This window comes from Quercus lobata, chromosome 11 (genome assembly GCF_001633185.2).
Source record: "Quercus lobata isolate SW786 chromosome 11, ValleyOak3.0 Primary Assembly, whole genome shotgun sequence".
NCBI lineage: Eukaryota > Viridiplantae > Streptophyta > Magnoliopsida > Fagales > Fagaceae > Quercus > Quercus lobata.
The window spans coordinates 48,835,819-48,859,894 of record NC_044914.1 but is presented as its reverse complement, the minus strand read 5'-3'; the positions used below and the strand labels follow the sequence as shown (position 1 = coordinate 48,859,894).

General features: G+C 35.3%; 1 protein-coding gene and 1 long non-coding RNA gene across 4 annotated transcripts in view; one reads left to right on the top strand and one right to left on the bottom strand.

The window, feature by feature from the left end:
* Positions 1-24,076, top strand: part of LOC115969455 — a 49,207-nt gene continuing 25,131 nt past the window's right edge. The window contains exons 1-3 of one of the 2 annotated variants that reach the window (XR_004086972.1): positions 1-218; positions 1,114-1,177; positions 5,068-5,155. This is a non-coding gene — a long non-coding RNA (uncharacterized LOC115969455). Of the gene's footprint in view, positions 219-1,113; positions 1,178-5,067; positions 5,156-24,076 lie in introns of those variants that run through there. The other variant, XR_004086971.1, reaches the window with a different exon arrangement.
* On the bottom strand, positions 4,511-8,463 carry LOC115969453 (G-type lectin S-receptor-like serine/threonine-protein kinase RKS1). Of its 2 annotated transcripts, XM_031089115.1 has the most exons (8): positions 7,073-8,378; positions 6,789-6,960; positions 6,435-6,630; positions 6,012-6,222; positions 5,623-5,860; positions 5,369-5,519; positions 4,982-5,287; positions 4,511-4,856 (listed from the first exon to the last, which is right to left on the bottom strand). In XM_031089115.1, exons 1-7 carry the CDS (start codon positions 8,331-8,333, stop codon positions 4,985-4,987), a joined length of 2,532 nt encoding a protein of 843 aa, XP_030944975.1. In that variant the 5' UTR covers positions 8,334-8,378; the 3' UTR covers positions 4,511-4,856; positions 4,982-4,984. The 2 variants fall into 2 exon arrangements, with proteins under 2 accessions (XP_030944975.1, XP_030944976.1); XM_031089116.1 differs by having other exon boundaries at positions 4,511-5,287; positions 7,073-8,463.

The following is a 24,076-nucleotide window of genomic DNA, read 5'->3' as shown; positions in this document are numbered from 1 at the left end:
ATTCACGTCTCTCTCTCTCTCTCTCTCTCTCGAGCTGCCATCCCTCTCCCTTTCTCTCACTTGAATCCCTCCCTTTCTCTCTCTCTCTCTCTCTCTCTCTCCATGGTCTTCCACTAAAAATACTTCAGCCATGAGTTTCTTTTCAAGCCACCACAACCGGTTGTGAAGAAAAGATTTTGGGAAGAGAGGGACTCATTTGGCCAAGCAAGGAATTTGAGGTAAAATTCCTATTTTCCTAACAAAATTAAGTAAAATCTAGCTATGGGCTTTGTGCTAGAGCAAGCTTATTGGGTTTATGTAAGAAATTCTTACTTGGAATGAAAAGTTTGGTTTGGTCTTGAGCGTTCACCCAATCACGATTTTGTCTTGGGTAATGGGGTTTGGAAGTCTTGGAGTTGTGGAGGGGTGGGCATGTGAAATTTTGATGGTAAGGTGCTATGAACTTGTTTTAAAACAAATGGGTAATGAAAGTGTGAACCATAAAAGTTTAAGTGCCTTGAGGTTGTGCTTTTTGCACATCAAGTATTTGATATTTTTTTTTTTGAGAAACATATTTGATATTTTATCTCATTGAGTTATGAGGTTGGGTTTAATTTTTTATAGTTGTTTATTCAATTTAAAGCTGGACTTTGTGAGATATGTAATGAGTTTTATAACTTTGAAAGTGATTAGATGATGTTATAATTGATTCCTATGTGATGTAATATGTATTGACATTATTAATACATGAGTTAGTGTAATACTTAAACATGGTTGTTTTGTTGTGAATGCTTGGGAATTTATAAGAATTGTTATAATGGCTTGGTTTTATTAGTTGGTACCCAAAAGAAATTCTTGAGATTAGCTACCTCGTTTTTAAAGTGATGTGTTATGTTATCTAATGAATGCATATTGTTTGTAGTAGTGTATTATAATGCTTTGGTTGTGTTATGGTCCTTTGGATCGTTTGTATGCTTGTTTGGTATCCTTTGAGAATAGGTGCCTTTCGATAGTCAAGTTAAGCTCTAGGCCCTCAATTTTGATTTTATGGGACATTTTTTATCTATGGAGACAAGTTTGATTGTACTTTGTGATGGACATTGTTATTTATAGGCTTGATCATTTTGTTTCTAGGTTCCGAGATTTTTGCTGATGGACCTAGTGATGGGATTGGTTGATTTCATGGTGCACAGTTGAGGTAAAATTGATTGGCCTTCCAAGGTAAGTAACTTCTTAATGAGATTTTTGAAAAATAATTATTATTGCACTCAAGTATTTCATGGTTAAACCCATTTTGGAACATTATTCATGGCTCTCCTAAAACGTACTATGTGTACTATTATTATTATTCATTTATAGAAAATGCATGAAGTATTGAAAGTGTATCATTTTTCTTATTGCATGTGGGGAAATGCATGAGTTGTTAGCATGGGAAAGACTAGCATCTTTGATTAAATTCTAGAGAATGGATTTTATGGATTTATTGCATTATTTGCAAAATTTAAAGATTTTATTATCTTGACTTGTGATATTTGGGAAAATTGATACAACATCTTCTTGACAAGAAATGAGTTTGAAGGTTTTGAGAACCTTGTGAATATATTGGGTATGGTATTTCAAAGGTTTTTGTAAAACTACTTGAAATTGAACTATATTTTGATTTCATGTAAATTGTGAGCTCTTTATGTTTTTACCCTTGGGATGTGACATGTGATTACCCAGTAATTACTTGGGTAGATACTATAGTCTGTTTGGCATTAGTATCTTAGCACCCGTCTTTGTGATGGTTATTAAGTTTCGGCTTTTTGTTAGCGAATTAGTTTCGGCTTTGTGTCGGTAATGAGTTCTGGCTTTGTGTCGGTAGATTAGTTTCAGCTTTGTGTCGGCAATGATTTTCGGCTTTGTGTCAGCGATTGAGTTCCGGCTTTGGGTTGGATTTTCTAGTTTTGGAACAGTGTTATTATTGCTCACAGTATATAGTATGTAGTTTCACATGGAGATATTTTGAAAAGCTTTGTTCTATACTGTTTCAATCATTCTTGTCATTTTATCCATGAAGATTGATTTTGCAAAAATTAAGCGGAAACTCCCAAAGTGTAATGTGTTTTGTGTTTTGTCAAAATGCTAATTATCATGAGACTTTCATTTCTCATATCCCTTTTAATTATGCTACTTACTGGGCTTTGGTTCATTCCACTCTCCAATAGTTTTACAAATAAATTAGCTATACATCGGGCGTGGAGCTTAGTTTGTTAGTGGTGATTAGAGTACTATGCTAAGCGGGAGATTTGTGCTATAAATTGTTGGTGACTCAACTTAAAAAATTTTTGAGACCATAGCTAATTCTATTGGAGGTTGGGCTCTTGAGGTTTGTTAGCCTTGGGCTTGATAGGCCTAGATTTTCTGTTAAGGTTACATATCTTAGAGAGGATTGTGAGTTTGTGTTTATTTATTTGGAGTTTTGGATTTTCATGTATATTTGGAGACGCATTACTTGTAGTTTGTATTATTTGTAAGTGTGTCATAGAGCTCTGACTTATATTGTGGAGAGATCAGTATATTTATTTATTTTATCAAATGGAAAGAAGAAAAAAAGTCCCCTACAATATCTCTTGAAGGCTCGATTTTTCATGCTTTGGACCCTTTTAGGTTTAGGGTGTGACGAATGTTGTGGTAGTAACATCATTTTAGGACCAACAAAAGCAACATTTTTTTGTATATTTTATAGAGAGTTTGAACTTATGGCTTTTACTCAAAATGATAGCTCTTTATAATCATACTAAGATACTAATTGGTTTTTGGTGTAAGCGAAGATTGAACCCAGATCCTTGTTCAACCATATTAGACTTTATTAATTAAACTAACTGGAACTTGTAAAACAACATAAACGTACATAAAAAATAATATTAAAGAATTAAAGAAAAGGCTAAAATGCTAATTGATCTCAAATTTGGTATTTTAGTTATTTAACTTTACTTTCGTTCAATTGAGTCAGAGATTTTCAAATTTATTCAATTTAAGTCTTTTATCCAATTTTCTTTTTAAAAAAATGTCATTAAAAATATTGTTTTCAGATAAAAAAATAAAATTATTTATTAATTTTATAGATTTTTTATGTTATAATTATTTTTCCATTAGTTAATTGTATATTTAATGAAATTTTTTTTAACGGAATTGGACAAAATATCTAAATTAAATAAATTTTAAATTTAGAAAACTCAATTAAATGAAAGTAAAGTTAGATGACTAAAAATTTGAAAGATGTAATTTGCATTTTAACCTTGATAATAATAATAATAATAATAATAATCAAACGATGGGTTTTCTTATTAGGCCTCACGTGCCGTCATTAAAACAGAGTGGCCTATCCACGTGATATTACTACTGGTACAAATGATGACGTTTTAACAAAGCCTTTTTCGGTGTAAAGCACCAAACGGTGTCATCTTATGTAGCCGTTATAGTGAGTTCGTTAAAAAATCTGTTATGAGTCGGTTTAGTTTGCTAGAGTTGATCTCAAGTTAGTTAAGATTTCTTAGTCTCTGTTCAATTTTCTTCTTCGTTTAGTTTCTTCCCTATCGTAATCTTTGCATCACCAAATCTCAGCAAAGATCACAAATTTTCATCATTAGGTAGCTATTGAATAGCTTGTACAGATAATCAAAACTGAACTTTCAAGTGGGACACTAAAATCCTTCATATTATACTATGGGAATCCAATTTTGTGAATCAATAAATAATTTGGTAAAATTAAAAATTCTGTTTGACCAAGTGTGAGAGGCATTATACTTGGCTAAAATTAGACATCGCCTTTGAAGAGTATTTGCATTAAGCCATTAAAAAGACATTGTCAAACACTTAAGGGCATTGTACAAACCCATGATTCTGTGTTTATCTCTTCGTTTTCTTTGATAGTTTTTGTGCTAGAATAATACAATTTATTTTTGGGTTTGAACTAAATTAATACAAACAAACAAGCCACCTCAAAACCAATTTATGAATTCCTTCTCTCTCATTTCTCATGACCCCACCCCAGTTTCAGACCTTTTGGACTCTTCCCTATGAATCCCTTCTCTCCCTTCTCTCACGATCTGCATCTGTGATCACAATTAGACCCTCTAAACTACTCCAAGGACCACTTACCACCATAAAAATTTGTTCTCTGCTGTAGCGTATTGAGATAATAGACTCTCTGGCTTTAGCTCTTGATCACCAAAATACCAACTCCATTGTTGAATAAAGACTTTTGAATCATAGGTTGATCAAAATGAAGTTTAGGCTTTCTCTCTCTCTCTAAACCTCTTGTTGAAGTCATGCTATAATAGGCCTTTTATTAGATTTTGGTTTCACAATTTTCAATGCATCGAGCCACTATCAAATTCAACATCCCTCAAAATTCATCTTTCAATCGATTGAATGGATGTCTAAATTACGAATTACTCATAAACAACAGTCTTCTTTTGAGCTGCATCTTAGGCCTATGAAACCTGGACTTGACATAAATTACAAAATCAAAATATCCAAGGGTTTCAGGTGATTAGACTAAATAAGCTATTAATAAGTGAAAATAAACAGAAAACATAGTCCTGTCATTTGATTATGGCGAGGATATTTACTTGAAAAATTAAAAGAACATTGTTCCTACAGTACTATCCACCACAGACTGCATGTTTGCCTTTTAGCTTTCCTAAAAGTTCTTATGCCTGGAGCACAGGAAATTGTCTGTAGGTTACATCATTCTCTAATATGTTTCAATTATTACTTATTAGCATATGAGGCTTGCATTGCAGTAATATATATATTCAGATGTTAGGGGAAAGTACAATCCACTGAAGTAGGCTATATTCTCTAACACTTACATTTTACTTTTAGATCACCTGGTACAAAAGGAAAGAAAGAAGAAAAAAAAGAATAAGAATTATATTTGTTTTTATAAACAGAGTAAAATGTTAATTGTTCCCATAAATCCTTATAGAAGCAATTTAGATGCATCAATCATTACCTTTTAGCGAGCTTCAAACGTAGTTATTGTCACGTCATTTATAGAATAAAACTCCTTTCTTGTGACTGATCCCATATCCTTGGTAGGTCTTCTGAAAACAAAAGCAGGTTGATTCGGAGAAGGAAGAGTTGTTTCACAACTTAGCATGAGAAGAATTGCCAACATTGTTGGTCGATCCGTTGCATCTTCTTGCACACATAAGAGCCCAATTTGAATGCATCTCAAGACTTCATGAGAAACAATTGACTCAATAATCGATGAATCAACTATATCCAAGGCTCTATCTTCTGTCCATAGTTCCCAGACCTGTATGGTTTATAGCATTATCCAAATGGGGTTGTATTATAAATGCAAATGGAAAAAGATTGTTGTTTTTTTGCTACTTACATGCCCTATCAAAGTTAGGGAAGGGTGTGTTTGATAAGAAATGTTATTCTTCTTGCCACTAATGATCTCCAACAATATGACACCAAAACTAAAGACATCTGATTTTGTTGAAAATTTTCCAAATATTGCATACTCTGGTGACATATAACCACTGCATGTGAATAGTATAAAAAATAGAGTTAAAGTTTGCATTGGCCTTCATTTTCTATATGTGTGGAAAGTGTGCAAGGTTTTGTGTGCGCATGCATACTTACTATGTTCCGATAACTCTAGTTGTCTTGTCTTGAATTTGGTCCCCTTTGAATATACGAGCTATCCCGAAATCTGAAATTCTAGGATTCATCTCACCATCTAGGAGAACATTGCTAGTTTTAAGATCTCTATGTATAATTCTTAATCTTGAGTCTTGATGAAGATACAAAATCCCACGAGTGATCCCAATAATGATTTCAAGGCGTTTCCCCCAATTAAGCAATGAACTTCTTGTATGGTCTACAATAAAATTTAACTCCAGAATACTCAAAATGTGATTAACTAGTGTAAAAATATTTGGTTGTATGTAGTCCAAAAATATTCTCTGAATATATATAATAAAAGAAAAAAAAACAGATGAATGCAATAGATTTATAGAAAGAAGACGTACCAAAAATGAAGAAATCTAAGCTTTTGTTGGGCATGTACTCATAAATCAACATCTTTTCTTCCCCTTGAATGCAACAACCAAAAAGCTTGACAAGATTCCTATGTTGAAGTTTTGCAATTAACATAACTTCATTTTTGAATTCCTCTATTCCTTGTCCAGAACTGTTGGATAGCCTTTTTACGGCTACTTGTTGTCCATTAGATAATTGACCCTGAATCCATGATCAAAAATTAAGCTTAGTCAAAAAAATTACTTCAAAGCAGTTGAGTTCAATGCCACAATCTGATCCTTCAATAACTTATGTCTTAGCTTATGTAAATCATTTTCCTACATTCACACTCATACAATAATGGAAATTGAAAAAGAAAGGAAAATATGCAAGATGTCAATATTCAGCAATGCCATTATGAATTGTAAGTTTACCTTAAAAACAGAACCGAAGCCACCTTGTCCCAGTTTGTTGATTGGAGAGAAATTGTCAGTGGCAGCAACCATGCAGCTTAGATCAAAGATGAATAAATCTGGATGTCTACTATTCTCCTCCAGCTCATTTCCCTCCACATAGCCCATGGTACCGTTAAAATATAATGACTGATGGTGCAATTTTCTCTTCACTGTCCTAAAACATATTGATAGACATTGCTGACTATAATTTTGCAATTAAGCATTTATATAGCTTAAGTGGTCTACTAAAATGACTCTTGATATATATCTATATATAAATATATATATTCCTCTGTGTTTGTGTGAACAATACAATGGAAGTGATGTTGTTACCTTTTGTTTTCCTCATCCTTTTTTTTTTTGGAGGGGGATGTTTTTCTCTTCTTCATTAGGCATATATAGCCTATCAAGCATACCAGAAACAATGTCACCATAACAGACATTATTGTAATAGCCAGCTTCCTCTTGTGGCCAAGAAAACCATTGGACTTCCTTTTGTAAGCAGCTGAAAAAAAAAAAAAAAAAAAAAAAAAAAAAAAAAATCAGTCCACGATTTGTAAGGTGAAATAGGCAGAAATGAAAATTTACGAAAAATGCAAGCAAGTGGAGAAGGCCACCTAACTCAGTTGCATCTACACGTACGTTTAGATCCCACCTTTCATATGAATTCTCCGAAACGTCAATCAATTCACCATACCATGCCAAGCAACTGGTCCCCTTCCCATCAATATTTATGCTGACAAAAGCTGTGCAAGAGCAATTTCGCAGGCATGCCTGCTCGCACTCTGAGCTACTCATACTCATGTTCATCCAAACTGCATTATATGAATCAGGACCCCTCAAAAGCTCCACCTTCACAAACCCTTCTCCATTCCCACACATTGACAACCCCAACTGCTTCCTCACACACCCCTCAGAACCATCTCTGTGATACCAATTCTTCGGAGACTTGGGTTCATACCCAGGCAAACAAGTACACTCAAACCTATTAAAACTGGCAGACTCGGGACCACACTTACCATATGCACCACAGTGTCTATAGTTGTCACACCGGTATTTAGGTGCTGACCAGTATTCCTTCCATTGAAGATCACCGTCATTCCACATAAGGTGCTGGACCAATCCAGAGTTGTGAAGCACTAGTCTAGAAATGATGTAGGCGTCATCGAAAAAGTAGGCGTAAGATACCTCATCTTCGTTGTTAACAAAATAAGACTTAAAACTCGATGATAATGATGTGGGCCACGGCCATGGAGCTGACCGCCAATATAAAGTCGAACCCTTATACAAGACGAATTGTGGAGAGCCAGTAGGATTTATCTTACAGAAGTAGTCCCCAGTTCCGGGGTCATCTTGTGACTTCCAAGATGTCAAGAACCTGTCTAACCCAGTTATCCGATTCAACCCAAGCCTCATGCCTGGAAGCAGTGTTTCTGTAGGATGATCAAAGCTTTGCCATATAACCTTTTCGTCATTGCCTTGGACCAATACCAAATTTCCTGAATCTTGAAGCTGTGCAACATAGGTTGTCCCCTGGAAAGACACATTTGTAGACCAAAGAAGACGCTTAGAACTGTCATGGAGGACAAGGTTTCCATAGGGGTTGATGGAGAGAACACCAGAGGAATCAATAATAGGATCATTCCTGTTTGCCACCCACACTATAGTTTGTTTTGGCACTTTGACAAACCAAATACCAAGATACCGGTAGCTAGAATTGCCGGGACTGAAGAAGCCTAAGGCGAAATTATTTTTGTTGGAAATCAAAGACTGGCCATCCTTGATGGATTGATCTGGTGTTAAGGTGTCAACGGAAGTGCAAAATGGGAAGAAAAGCACGATCAGAATAAATGGCATGACCATGGTTTCAGGATCCATGTTTGTGTGCAGTGGTCTTTCACTTAAAATAACATTTTTTTTGGAGGGGGTGGTTGGTGGCTTCTTACAAGAAAAGAGAGAATATTCTGAAGTCCTCTCTTTCTGATACCTATCGCTGACTAATTGTTTCTTTTAGGACTACACGCCTCTCTTTTTTTCAAACATAGAAGCAGCCTATGAAAAAGGATTTTGCTCCAACTCAATAAGCCAAGCATCACAAGTCAACCAGAATTGCATCTAGGGATCGGAGGCAATCAAGCATCAATTTTATAAAACACATGGATTTTGTAAATTCCTTTATTGACCAGTCAAACTCAACCGGGTAACATAATTGACTACATGAGTTGAACTTAGAATCACACATTGAGTACCTAAAATCCTGATTTTCATGTGAAATCGTTTACTTATTAAATAACTGCGAATCCCCTTTTACCAATTCTATTTTTGACCACGATATCAGATGAGAAAAACAAATATATATACGAAAAATGATATGTTTACAACATTTTTACAATATTAGGAATGGTGTGGTAGTAAAGTGTTAAACAAGAAGACCATGACAACATCGTTTTAGGCCCAACATGAAAGTAAGGTGTTAAGCAAGAAGAAGATAAAAAATCCTACCTCCTTCTTCTTTTGCTGGTGGGTTTGGGACCCCTTTTTTTTTTTTTTTTTTTTTTGGGGGGTTTTCGGTCCTACCAATCTGCCTTAAGTTTTTTATTTGTGTGCCGTACAGGTAATGTACTTGTCATCCTCCTTAATGCTATGTCCTCTGTTTTAAATTTTTTGTTCGTTCTGTTTTAAAATTTGAATTTTTTTTCTTTGTTTTGTTTTTTCTTTTTTTTGAGCCCCACGTGACTAACAATAAAAATATGATGTTCTAGCTTTTAAGGGTTTATTTGGATACCATTTATTGCTGAAAATTAAAAATTTATTGATGAAAATACTGTAACAAAATAATTTTTAAAGGTGTAAATAGTGTTGTGAGAGCCAGTTTTAAAGTTAGATTTACGTTTTTCGTTACTTGCGGGTCCTGTAAATAATGCACGGGACTCAGCCAAAAAAACATAGACACACAAAACATCACTCTTGCCGCTATCAAAACTCACACTTAGTTTTAATCCTCTTCCACTGTTCCACCTATTAAGAGCATTTTTATCAAGAGTTTTAAAAATTTTAGCATTTAGTATCTAAAAAATCATCTTTATAGCATTTAATATATCACTTTACAATATACCTAATATCAAAACTTCTATTTTTTTTACCACTTCATTAAAATATTATTTATTTATCATTTTTTATTCTTTTTGAGAGAGAGCAGAGAGTGAGATTTGAGGGGAGAGAGAGAGGGGGAATAAAAAATGAGTGGCAATTTGCTACAGTAGGGTGTTAGTAATAACATCTTAATATAGCAAGGTGCTAAAAAATTTAAAATTTAGCACCATTGATGTAAGGGCTTTTTTAGTGGTTTTGTTGCTAAAAATAGCTTTTATCATTTATCCCACCTTTGATGAGATTAATATCTAGGTGTTTTTTTTTTTTTTTTTTGTTTTCATATTATCACTTTTATTATATTTTATAAATGATTGAATTGATTATTATTATTATTATTATACCTTCTTTAAAACCCTCACTACTTTATATGGGTTTTTTTATTGATAATATTTATTTTTATTATTATAAAATAGAGGTAACTCCGAGACACCCCGAAACGGTATGCCAAAATAAGCCAATATCGAAATATTCCATTCCAATGGGTAAAACGAAATGGGTTACGAAACGGTATTCATAACATTGGACCCTACAGATTTTTCTAAACTCTTCTATCTCTTAAATTAAGGAGCTTATCTTTATCACCAAAAATATATATATATATATATATATATCTTACACTTCAAATTTGAAACTTATCATTATAATATAATTTTAAAAATGTACATGAGCTTTATTACCTTATCATTATCCCAAAAAAAAGAAAAAAAAAAGTGATCTACAGATTTTACACATTACTTTTTTAAAAAAGTTTTTGAAGAAATCTCAAAAATAGAAATGGTCTCCCAAACTTTTTTTCGCAATATTTTGAAATCAATATATATATATATATATATATATATATATATATATATAAGTGGAGACCTCATGTGATGGTGCATGAGGTCCTACCATGAGGCCGATTTTGCATTTAACATTATTTTACCTTTTTCATTAAGTATTTTTTACTGTTACCCAAAAGTTTACATTAACGCATATTTTATTGTTATCTCATTAATTTCTCATTGATTGTCTAAGCTTATACCATACATCTCCCTCTTCTTCAGGTCTTTTAGCATACCCACCATTTTAGTATTAAAAACAAAAGAAAAAATAATAATAATAATTAAGGACCAATAGTAATAACTAACTAGACAAGGCCTCTTTAACCCTAAAATCCTTCTAGTTTCTCTGTGGATAGAAGTTGTGTTTTCTCTCTAAATCATCTTTCGTAGTAAAACTCGTGTGTCCCTTCGACGAAGGTGCTGAGCATCCTAGGCGTAACACTGTTGCTTCTAGGCTTGTTAGGTTCTTTTTTGGGGTGTGGGAAACAGTTTGAGTGAGTGTAAGGATGGACAAGTTGGCTCAGTCATCAAATCGGTTTAAGCTGTCAGATAAAGAGGGACCAGGGTGTTGTTTGCTTGATGATGATAGTAAGGAGAAGTTTTCCATTGCTGCAAAGTTTTTGACAAAGTGAGCCATTAACATGGAGGTCATAGCGAAGACGTTTAACCTACTATGGAGAGCCAAGAATGGGTTCAAGATCCAGAGTTTTGGAGATCACGAAATTCTTTTCACCTTTGATAAGAAGGAGGCCGTGGATAGAATTTTAGAGGGAGAACCATGGACTTTCGATAACACCTGGTGGTAGTGAGCTGATATGAGGACAAGTCTTCACTTCAAGATATAAGGTTTGGGAAGACGAAACTATGGGTCCAATTGAGTGGAATTCCGATGAAATTTATGACATTAGAGGCTGTGAAGAAAATTGGTAGTGTTTTGGGGGAGGTTTTCGCGCCGACGGATCCAAAAATATTTGATCGTGGTCATTTTATCCGAATTCAGGTCTCCAATGATCTATCATTGCCATTGTGCAATGGTAGACTAATTTCGGTAGGTGAAGGAGGTAAGTAGGTGCGGATATCGTTCAAGTATGAGAGGTTGCCGAATATGTGCTACTAGTGTGGATGACTAACTCACAATTACAGAGACTGTGAGTTGTGGATTAATAGTGAAGGAACTCTCACACCAGAGCAACGTGAATTTGGCCCATATGTGAGAGCTCCACCGTTTGTTGCTACAAGACGAAGTGCAATTCTAGTCCCTGGGTTCTATGCCGAGAAGAAGAAGAGGAGTTTAGGTACACCGGGAGAAATTGATTCAGGCTGGACCTCTGATTCTAGTAGAGGAAGATCACCAGAGCAGCCACATGGAGTAACGGCTAGCAATAATATCAGTATTGTAGATGAGGAAATAAATGCATCATTAAGGTGTAATGAAGGGGATGGGATTACTAGAGAAGATTTGATCAGTCAAAATAGAGTTAAGTAGATAATTATTGAGGACTTGAAGACTCCTAATGAAACCAAAATTGCTGGTGATGTAAGTAATGAGGAGTTAAGTCTAGCTCAGGAGTTTGGGGTGGCTAATCTATTGGGATTGGGAAGCAGTTTGATAAGAAGCCCTAGTACACATGATAACTTAAATGCATGTGACAACTTAAGTGAGAATCCAACACTTAAAAAGTCACGTGCTACTAAGGAGAGTAGGGTTCACAAATCACCCAATTCACGTGCATCACCTACCCGGACATGCAAAGAAAGAAAAAAGCCTAAGGGTAACACGACAGCAAGTTTTCAAGTTCAAGGAAGGAAGAGAATGGCTAGGACAGAGGCAGATCACACTGAAGCTTCAGCAAAGCGATTCCAAGTAGCCCTCAGTGGAGAAAACAAAACTTTTTTAGTGGTGGGAGCTGATGTTTAGCCCCCCTACAGCAATGAGTTGTTTAGCTTGGAACTATCATGGGCTTAGGAACCTGCGTACAGGGAGGGAGCTCATGGAAATCATACAGGCAAAAGATCCCACTATAGTGTTTTTAGCCGAGACGCTTACATATGATGCAAGGCTAGAGTTTGTTCAAAGAAGTATTGGTTTTGATCATAGATGGGTTGTACCAAGAGTGGGAAGAGGTGGAAAGCATTGACCAATCTAAAGGTGGAAGATTCAGATAGGTACTGTATTGATGTGGTGATTGATAAAAATATAGAGAATGAGTGGAGATTAATGGGGTTTTATGGTGATCTTGATACAGCGAGACCTCATGAAGCTTAGGCCAAGCTTAGGGCTTTAAACTCACGACCTAAAAAGCCATGGCTTTGTTACAGGGATTTTAATGAAATTATCAGACAAGAGAAGAAGCTTGGAGGTGCAAGAAGGCCTTATAATCAGATGCAGCAATTTAGGGAGGTGATTGATGAATGTGAGTTCATGGACTTGGGATTTGAGGGCTCTAAATTCACTTGGAGCAAGCACTTCGAAAATGGGGTTTCAATTTGGGAGAGGCTTAATAGGTGTTTGGTAAATAATAGTTGGTTCATGAAGTTTGGAGGTCCAAGGGTGTACCATTTGTCATGTAATTCATCGGATCATATTCCAATTCTTATATCACTATTAGGCTTGAACCCACCTACCCGAAAAAAAGAAAAAAAAAAAATTGGTTGGAACAAATGTGGCTCTCAAATTCCAATTATGAGGAGGTGGTAGTTTCGGCTTGGTGCAGTAGGTGTGAAGTTGGTTTTGAGGGTGATATACTAAGAAAAGTGGAGAAGTGTGGAAAGGAATTGGGGCAATGGGAGAGAAAATGTTTTTGGGAATGTGAGATTGGAATTGAACTGTTTGAAAAAGGACCTAGCTAGAGAAGAGAGGGCAGCCATGGTTAGTGGGAATAATTTTAAGGTGAGACAAATTAAAAAAAATAAATAAAAGAAAAAGAAAAAAATATTGAGGTGTTGCAAGATAGAGAAGCTATGATGTGGGCTCAACGATCATGAATTCTATGGGCAAATCAAGGGGATAAAAATACAAAGTATTTCCATAGTTGTGACTCAAAAAGATATAGAAGGAACTCAATGGAAGGTATTAGAGATGAGGGAGGTGTATGGAGAACTAGACAGAAGGATCTTGGGGAAGTGATGGTGAATTATTACAAGTCTTTATTTACCTCAACAGATGGGAGGGTCTCCACAGGCATCTTAGATTGTGTGCTTGCAATGATAGATGAGGAGATGAATGAAAGTCTATGTAGAGAGTTTGAAGCAAGTGAAGTAGCTACTGCCCTCCAACAAATGGCGCCCCTCAAAGCACCTGGACCGGATGGCATGCCTCCACTCTTTTATCAACATTTTTGGAGCACAGTAAATCATGATGTCACCTCATCCATCTTATCATGGTTGAACTCAGGTACTATACCTACTCCCCTGAACCACACTTTTATCACACTTGTTCCAAAAATAAACTCCCCTATATATGCACACCAATTTCGCCCTATTAGCCTATGTAATGTCCTTTACCAAATTTACTCCAAAGTTCTTGCAAATTGCCTCAAAAAATGATTCCCATCCATTATCATAGAACACCAATCAGCCTTCACTAAGGGTAGATTAATTTCTGATAATATTTTGGTGGCCTTTGAGATGTTGCATAGTCTACAAAATTATAAGGGGGGTAATTATGGTTATATGGCACTAAAACTGGATATGAGTAAAGCGTATGATCGGATAGAGTGGTATTACTTAGAGGGGATAATGAGGAAGATGGGTTTTAGGGAGAGTTGGATAAATCTTGTAATGGGTTGTGTGAAAACAGTATCATATTTTGTTTTGGTAAATGGAGAGTCCTGTGGGATGATTTTTCCTACAAGGGGGATTAGGTAGGGAGACCCACTTTCCCCCTTCCTATTCCTTCTTTGTATGGAGGGGCTGAATGGTTTAATTAAAAAGACGGAATTATAAGGTGATATCCATGGCTACTCCCTTTATAGGAGGGGCCTAAAACTAACGCATCTGCTTTTTGTAAATGATAGTCTTATTTTTTGCAGGGCAACAATGGAGGAGTGTGACAATGTCTTGGAGATACTAAAAGAGTATGAAGTAGCCTCGGGTCAAAAAATGAATAGGAGTAAAACCTCTTTGTTCTTTAGCAAGTCTATTCCGGAGGAGGTGAAGCATGGAATTAAGGCGGCTTTAGGTGTGCCAGAAATCTTGCACTAAGAAAAATACCTTAGGCTGCCCTCCTTAGTTGGGAAAGAAAAAAAAGAAAGTTTTAACTACATTAACGAGAAGGTTTGGCAGAAACTTCAAGAGTAGGAAGCAAAATTACTTTCACAAGCCGAAAGGGAAGTGCTCTAAAAGGCGTCATACAAGGTATCCCCACTTACACTATGGGATGTTTCAAATTGCCGGTGAGTTTGTGCAATGAAATCAAGGCTCTAATCAAAAGATTTTGGTGGGGTCAAAGGGGCGACTGTAGAAAAATCCATTGGATTAAATGGGAAGAGATGACAAAATCTAAAACTATTGGAGGTATGGGTTTTCGAGATCTTGCTATGTTCAATGATTCCCTCTTAGCAAAGCAAGTATGGAGGCTTTTGCATAATAAAACCTCACTCTACTACAAAGTATTTAAAGCTCGTTTCTTCCCAAATTCATCGCTTATGGAGGCTGTCGATTCAAGGATGGGGTCTTATGCTTGGAAGAGTATTCTTAGAGGACGAGACATCATTCAAAGGGGGGCATTATGGAGGGTAGGAAGCGGAGAAAAAATAAACATTTGGTAGCAATGTTGGCTGCCAAGAAAACATCAAACGTATCTACCTACTTGCCCATTGGAGAGTTTTGAAAATCATACCGTAGACTTACTTATTGACCCAAGCACAAGAAGATGGAATGAAGAGATGGTGGGTGGATTATTTGTGGAAGAGGATGCTAAGTTGATCAAGAAAATTCTCCTAAGTCGACATGTGACAAAAGACACTTTGTATTGGCCTTACTCTACCTCAGGAACTTACTCTTGCAAGTCCGGATATAGGTTCCTTAAAGAAGAAGAGGAGCTGCAATTAAATTCCAAACTCCTCCAATTTGTCATAAGCGGGTTTGGAAGGAAGTGTGGTAGATGCAAGCTCCACCAAAGATAACAAATTTTCTTTGGAGAGCATGCCGTAATGTACTTCCAACCAAACAAGCATTGATGAGTAGGAAAATTTTAGAGGATCGGATCTGTGAGAGGTGTAAACTGGCAATAGAAGACTCGGTGCACACTGTGTGGTCATGTCCGGAGTTGGATGTAGTGTGGGCTGATCAGGAAAAATGGGGGTTTAGGTGTGAAATTGAGTTCACATGTGTAAGGGAGCTGCTGTCATGGATGATAGAGGAAGGAAAGTCACTGGAGCTGCTAGCATACACGGCCTGGACTGTTTGGAATCAAAGGAACAAGGTGAGGCTCAATTTGCAAGCCTGTCCGCTGCACCAAGTTACTGAACAGACAGCTGAATTGTTGGCGCAATATAGAGCCAACACAGAAGCATCAAGTACGCAAGTGAGGAGCCACGGAAATGGAGGAAACAGGTGGAGAGCATCACAAGCTGGTTTTGTGAAAGTTAACTTTGATGAAGCGGTAAAACAAATTATTTCTCTATCTTGTTAAACTGTTAAATCAAGTAATTTCATTAAAATAATACTTTCACCCATTTATCTTTCAAATTCTTTTGAAAAAAAAAAAAAAAAATTGACTCCATGTTTTATCTTTCTTTCATTTCACACCTTTTTTGCCAATTAAAATAGTGAGCTTTCACACAAATACACCATTAATAGTTATATTAATAAGTTAGTGACAAAAATATAGTAAATAAGAAATATAATTTTAAATCAAAGATAAAAATACAATTAAAATAATTTAAAAATTACTATTCAAATATCATTAAATTTTTCTTCATAAATTTTTGTATATAAATATTTAAACTTTATTTATTAAAATACATTCGAACTCATATATATATATTTTTTTTCAAATAAATGATTGAATTGCGGTATTTAGCATGTGAGTTTGTGTGTAGTCTTATGTTAATGTTTCCTTGTGAGAAATATATATACACTTTTGGCATTAACCTTTATTTTTAAATAGAAGCAGACTTGTCACTAACATGACAATCACATTGAGAGTGTTGGGCAACAAAAGTACTTCACAAGTGTATTTAAGAGAGGCATAGCCAAGTAAATGTTCCAAAATAGTCCCTAAAGGGAAAAGTTTAGCAACTATAGTCAACCATATTAGTGAATACTTAAACCCCTTAAGAAACCAATTAAATTTTAATATTTTCCAGTATGAATTTAAAAAAAAAATATCCTAAATAACTTTCTAAGTGATATTAACCAAGGAATTAATTCCAAAATAAAAATAAAAATACTAAGGGCATGTTTGGTATACTATAATGGTTATTACAATGTAATAAGAACTACGATAACAAGGAATGAAAGAAGCTGTAATGGAATAAGTATTCATATTCACCGGTTTGGTTATAATAAATTAGTAAGATGATGGAATGATATCATTTTTAGTCAAATTTTCTAAGGTACCCTTTTAAAAAAATTATATATTTACCCTTTTTTTTTTTTTAATTGTATAGCATTTGTCATTATAATTTGATCGACTGACTAATATTTTCATAAATAGTTAAAATGTATGTAAAAAATTGATAACATATTATACAGGTTAAAAAATTAATATCAATACTAGTTTATAGTATATGAATATAGATATAATGAACAATTTTTCTTTTAAAAGAAAATCTAAATCAAATTGTAAAAATGAAATACATGACATCTAGCATGCAAGTGACGTCTTTTCAATAATGTTCACTGTCATTTTGTTAGACAGGAAGCTTGTGAGAGGACAAAGCCATATTTTGTTAGAGGAAGAGGTTGAGGTTGTTGCTGTGGAATTCTCAACCAAGCATATGAGATCAATGTATTATGTATATTCTATATGACATTTAAGGCTTAAGTACAGGGTACAGGACAAGGTAAAATGTATTGCACGCACAATCAATACACATGAATTTATAATGTCTTTTGTTGACCCTTTAATAGTGTAATAATCGCCAAGCTTTGTAATTCAATGGCATAACCGATCAAAACCCCCCTTGTTGTTGTAGCTAGTGAATTATCAAAAAAAATATTTACATATAGTCACCTCATTTGTTGTACCATATTAGCATCCAATCAAAAATCTGCTATATGAAGAAAGCAGATATAGGGTCTGTTTAGATAGAACTTATTTTGCTGAAACTGAAAACTGAAAACTGAAAACACTGTAGCAAAATAATTTTTAAATGTGTGAATAGTACTGTGGGACCCATTTTTAATGAAAAATTTGATAAAAAGTGGAGTTTGTGAGACCAGTGCACTGTTCACAGAAGAACGTGTCAACCATTGCAGCTGAAAAGAAAAAAAAAAAACTGAGGAAACGCAAACGCAGCACTAATAAGTGCTATCCAAACGAGCACATAGAGAACTTTATACAACTGGCGTTTTTAGTATTTTGGTGGACAAAAAGCATAATATTTGCAGTAATTTCCAAGTGGCCCCTGAGTTCCCTTGTAACCTGTTGCTTGGGGGTTCTATCCCTTGCACTTTCCCAACCACCAAAAAAAAAAAAAAAAAAGTCAGAATAATTCAAAAAATCTCTTTCAATTACACAAACACAAACAGACAAAAAGTAAAATCACAAATATTTCTAGAAGTACTCAAGCAATAAACAATAGTAAGAAATGTAAATTAAAGAATGGCATGATTAAGTAGCTATAGAACATAGACGTGTCCACGTGATATTACTAATACAAACAATGACGTTTAATAAAAGCCTTTTATGTATTGCACCAAACGGTATTGTCTCCTAATGTAGCCGTTAGATTCCAAAGTTAGTTACAGTAGCCCGTGAACCAGAACCTCCATGTAATACTCGTCTGTAGTGAAATAAAATTGAGGATAAATATTTCCTATCAAAAAAAAAAAAAAAAAATTGAGGATAAATATTAATTCAAAAGTTTTCATTTAAACACCTTTTGTTAATTATGCGGATTAATTAACAATGATTTGGTTAGACCAATTTGGTGATCACACTATTAGTAAAATTTACCACAGCTACAATATAAACTAAATCTAGAGATTGAAGCAGTCAACACAAGAACACATAATTGATAATGAAATGAGAAACCAACTTCAAAGGAAAAAACACTCTAATATTACCTCCACCTCAATAAAGTAATCCACCATATGAAGAGAAGTTGTAAAAGTTAGCTCAAACCCAGGACCCTAGACTGTACTTGTTAGATAAACTTATTGACGTGACATAATCACCTCACACTAGCTTTAAACCATTCGAACTCTTTGATAGGCCACAAATTGAATGACCCCTTGTGATAGAAATTAATTAAATTAATTAGCCAAGTTATTGATTAATCAATTTATCATGCAAACGTGTGGTAGCACAAACAAATCACCAATAAACTAATTATGTAGCGGAAAATAAATAACACGGTGATTTGTTTACGAATGGAGAAAACCTAACGGCAAAAATTCCACCGGGTGATTTTCAGGTCACCACTCCCGAAACTCCACTATTATCACAACAAGCGATTACAAGTAAAGGAATCCCAAGTACCTTACCAACCTACAGTTGAACCCTTACCCCAATACCCAATTAGACTTGTTCTGTAGTGACAGTTTCCCTTTTCAATGCACGGCTCCCAAATACATGACTAACCAATTGCATGGATCCCGGTACGTGACTTCAATCACTAACTAAGAAGGTTGTTGGCTGCAAAGTTCTTCAGTTCATCCACACGATGAAGATCAAGAAGATGCTTGGTTACAAAACCCTACGGTGCATATACATAGCAACTTCTTCAAGAGAAAGAGATGAACTAGGGCAAGAACTTCGTCTCCGGTTACAAATTGCTTGAACAGAGTTTACTCAATACTTGTGCAACTTGTGAATTATTTGACGGCCCTTAAAACAATCATTTTATATGTCTAGGGTTAGGAGAAAAGAAAGCCCAAAGACATATTCACGGATCCTAAGAAAATTATATCAGAATTTTGAAATCCCTAAATCTCGACAAATAGGAGGTGTCGAGCAGGTGTCGAGCACACGGGGCTTGAACAACTTTCTTAAGCTCGATAGATGCAGCTGTCGAGACAGCTGTTGAGCTTTAAAGAATTTGCACTATCAGCTTGTTTTCTTGGATAGACTTGAAGGTTTCAACACTTGATCTTGAAACATGGTTTCTTGAAGTATTTAAACACATCCTAAATTTACCCAAATACAAGTAGAGTGCGTTTTGTCAAAGGATAAGCTAATTGAAAGTTCAAAAACGTGTATAAACACCTTTGAACGTTTAGACCCCCAAATTACAACTTAACCAATTCAAGCAATATGTCAAACAACTAGTGTGCGGAAACTTAACATACGCTAAAATATGAAATTGGTAAAAACTATCTAAGCCAAAACAAAACACAATCCATAGCAGATAATAAAAAGGTAAAGATAGAGAGGAAGGAAGATGCAAACACAAAGACAACACGCGATGTGTTATTGAAGAGGAAACCGAAGCCCTCGGCGTAAAACCTCTCCGCCGCCCTCCAAGCGGTAAACAATCAACTAGAAAATACAGTTGGGATACATGGACAGCAATAGACCCTCCAAGCCTAATCTACCCAGTGCACCTAAGCCCTCCAAGCTTCTTGTTCCAACGAGGTTGCGCCGAACCTTTTTCTTTTCTAGCTTCTCGGATTCCGCTACTAGACCGTAGCATCAACCAATGAAGATTGGTTCCTTTCTAACTGCTTCCCAGAAATCCAAACAGCTCTCTCACAGTAATGATAATTGTGAGAATCAGGTTTGGTATAATGCCTTTCAAGGATTTGACAATGGAGAGGAAGAGAGTTGAGGAATTTGATGAGACTCTAATGTATAGATTGTGGGAGAATCAATCTTGTTTTTCTTTAGGGTTTCTCTCTCAAAATTCTCTCTGGAAGCTCTCTTACAATCGTAGGTAAAAGGGGTATTTATACTAGAGTGGGAGAGGAATGTGAAACGTCAGGTTTTACAAAACAGGGGTGGCTCGCGGCTTGACCTTGCAGCTTAACTAAGTCAGGAGATCCAGTCGCGAGATAACCGTATGGCCAGTTGTCTTGTTTTGTCCTGTAGTGCTCCAGCTTGCATGACTGTTCACCTTCCAGCATGCTTGGCACGTGTGCTGCGTTTGGCGGCTTGAAGCCGCGAGTCACCCGCGAGGCCCAGCCGCGAGTCTCTGTTTTCTTGCACACTCTTGAGCAATCTTCACTCTATCTCACTCGCTACCCTTATATCAAACCCACTTAAATACAGGGTTACTAAATGCTGAATTACAAGCAAATTTAGTACGGAATAAAGCCAATTAGATGGTTGAATAAATTCAACCTTACACTAATTACATAAAATCATGACATATGTTCTTAACATGTGAAACGCATATGTCCTAACACTCTTATGTATGAAATTATGAATACCTTGTCTCGCGAACTGCATCTATGATCACAATTAGACCTTCTAGCCAATTCCAAGGACCACCTTAAAGATTTGTGCTTTGCATCAACATACTGGGATTATAGACTCTGTGCCTTCAGCTCTTGTTCACCAAAAGACCAACTTCGTTCTTGAATAAAGATTTATGATACATAATTTGATCAAAACTAGGTATAGGTTTTCTCTCATTGGCACATGAAAATAGTCTCTAAACCTCTTGTTGAAGTCGTGCTATAATAACCTTTCATACATTTGCATGTAGGGCACAAAAAACATGGCAATAGCATACTCAATTAAAATACTTCAGATTTTGTTTTAATAATTTTTGATCGATCTAGTCACAATCGAACATCTATCAAAAATCATCTTTAATTGATAGAGCATTGATCGAATGGCTACTGAAATTACAAACTGTCTTCTTTTGATTTGCATCTTAGGCCTTTTGAACCTAGACTTTGACACATATTACAAAATCAATAGATGATATTACAAAATCATGGAATTTACCAACTTAAATCCTAACAATTTCCTCATTTGGCAATTTTGTGACAAAACTGAAAAACCACAAATTGAACCAAGACTGACTGACTTATAAGACTTAAAACTAAATAGAAAACCTATCTTTCATGAAAACACGAACAAACACATTAAACGCATTGTACCATGTAGAAAGCATAACAGGTTATATCATTAATTGCTAAAAATGACAAGCTTACATAAAACCTTTATCAGATAGCAAGATAATATAGGCAATAAGCATAACATTTATGAAACAAACCCATCTATATCTATATATTACTAAAAGCTGAAGCATAGCATTTAATGTTGCTACGCTCACATTAAGCCACGTTAGTAGCCATGTCATTCTCATCCTATTTTCTGAATTTTTAATTCAATTTTAAAATAATTTTACCAATATTAAAATACTAATAAAATTAAAATTATTTTCAGCCCTATCTCTACTTTAAAGTCTACTTCTTATACATTTAAATCCACTATAAAGCTCAAGCCAACACCCAAAGCCTTTTCAACTTACTCCCTTTGTCAAACCTTACTGCTTTTCACGGTTACAACTTATGCTATTCCCTTCTATTACACGGATTCTTCCTATCTCCCACGTTTTGTTTCATCGTTTCAGGTTTAGTTCCTTCCCCTTCCCCACCTTTTGATTATCACGGTTTTAGCTTCTATTCTACTATTTCACTCACGGTTTCATCTTCCTGTTCTATGGTTTCAGCTTTTGTTTTGGCTTCTAATGGCAGCCTCTTTGTCTTCCTTCTTCTCCTCACATCTATATAAATACTGATGTAAGCTGGGTGGTTCAATTGAGGTATCCCTACATCCCAATTTCTTTTGTACTCTATTCTTTTGCTTGATGGTTTTTTTTTCCCTTTCTACATTTGTTTCTGCCTATTTCTTGCTGTGGTGTCGATGGTTGTTAGGGTGTTGAATTTGTTACTGCTGGGTTATTTAATTGGAGCATTGATTTTTTGGGTATGTTCGTTCGGAGTTCTTTTGGGGATTTTTTAGGTTGGGAAAACCCAAAAATAGTGTGACAACCATGTAGCAAAGCAAAGTTGACAAAAAGCTCAAGGTGTGACAATTTGTGGCAATCACGTTGCTTTTGTTTTTTTCACAGATTTAAATTTGTCACCTTTTAGTTAATGAGACAAAAGCTCATCAAATGGCTGTCCTATGTATTTGTCAAATGGGGAAGTTTTTGTGCAGTGGCTCTGTTGATAAGAGTATTGGTATATGGAAAAGAGAAGCTTATGGTAAGCCTAGTAAAGTTGGAGTCATAAGTGGCCATGAAGGTCTAGTCAAATGCTTGCAAGCATCACCGGGTAATTTTGGTAGTGGGTTCTTGCTCTATAGTGGAAGCCTTGATAGTTTTTTGTCCACTAATTTTTTTCTAATTATTGTGCATTGGGTTATTCTTATTGCTGATTTTCCAGGTTTAAGAAGTCCACAGTAGGTTAGTACTAGAGAAATCTAAAAATTATTCATACGGTTTTGTTAGTTAGCATATAACATTCACAAGTAGCATAAATACACCATCACTTGGCACCAAAAGTTAATCAGCAATATGGATGGTAGAGAAACCCAATTATCGAGCTTCGGTACCAAACGTGGTGGTTGGATCACCTTCCCATTCATCATTGGTCAACCTCTCTCTCTGTCTGTCTGTCTAACACACATAATTTGTTTGGATCAATATATTTTTTATTTCTATTTATATCAAGCAGGGGCGGCGGCAGGCTTCACACTTGGAGGTGGGGGATGGATATCGAACCTGATCGTATATCTAATTCAGGTGTTAAATTTGGAAAACATAAATGCTGCTCAGATTTCAAACATAGTAGTGAGTGGTAGCACCAACTTGCTTCCGGTCATTGGAGCAATTGTTGCTGACTCTTTCTTTGGTACTTTCTCTGTTGTTGCAGTTTCTGCCTGTATCTCTTTGTTGGTAATACTCTTTACAGTGTTGCAACTTGCAAGATGCACAGTCTGTTGTGTGTGTAGTTTGCTTGCTAGACTCCCTGTTGTGCGTTTATCTCGAGTTATATTTAATTTTTCAATATAATTGATTGATCGATATTTTTCTCTCGAGTGTGATTAGTTTATGTTCGTTGTGTGTTTGTAAAGTATGTTATTTGGTAAATGTAAAAATTGATCGTCTTCTATATATCTTTTCCAAGTAATGAAGTAGTGATTTAACTTCAATATTCTTTTACTTTCCAAGAACAATATTGAATAACACAAACTTATCGATGTGTTTCTATTGGCAGAAGATTTACTTTTTTTTAAGGAATGATGAATTTGGCTGCAACTCTGAAAATAATTTATATTGTTTGACTCAAATAAAAAATATTAATATTTTACATAGACATAGTAGTGATGGTTGTAGTAGTGAGGGAAATACTGATGGTATTGGTGATTGTGGTGTCCTTAGAGGCGGTGATGACGGAGGTGTTGTAGATGGTATGGTGGTTCTGGCTATAGTCTCACTTGAGACAATGATGGTGGGGTTATAATAATTAATAGGATTGGAGTGGTTGATGTAAAAGCCTTTATTTTCATTTCCATTTACG

Bases quoted from the DNA above. Each gene is read 5' to 3' on its own strand.
- LOC115969453 (XM_031089116.1), bottom strand. From the start codon at position 8,333: ATGGATCCTGAAACCATGGTCATGCCATTTATTCTGATCGTGCTTTTC. The intron at 5,520-5,622 runs GTAAGTATGCAT...ATTCACATGCAG, and splicing joins ACTAGAGTTATCGGAACATA to TGGTTATATGTCACCAGAGT. The intron at 5,288-5,368 runs GTAAGTAGCAAA...TAAACCATACAG, and splicing joins CCCTAACTTTGATAGGGCAT to GTCTGGGAACTATGGACAGA.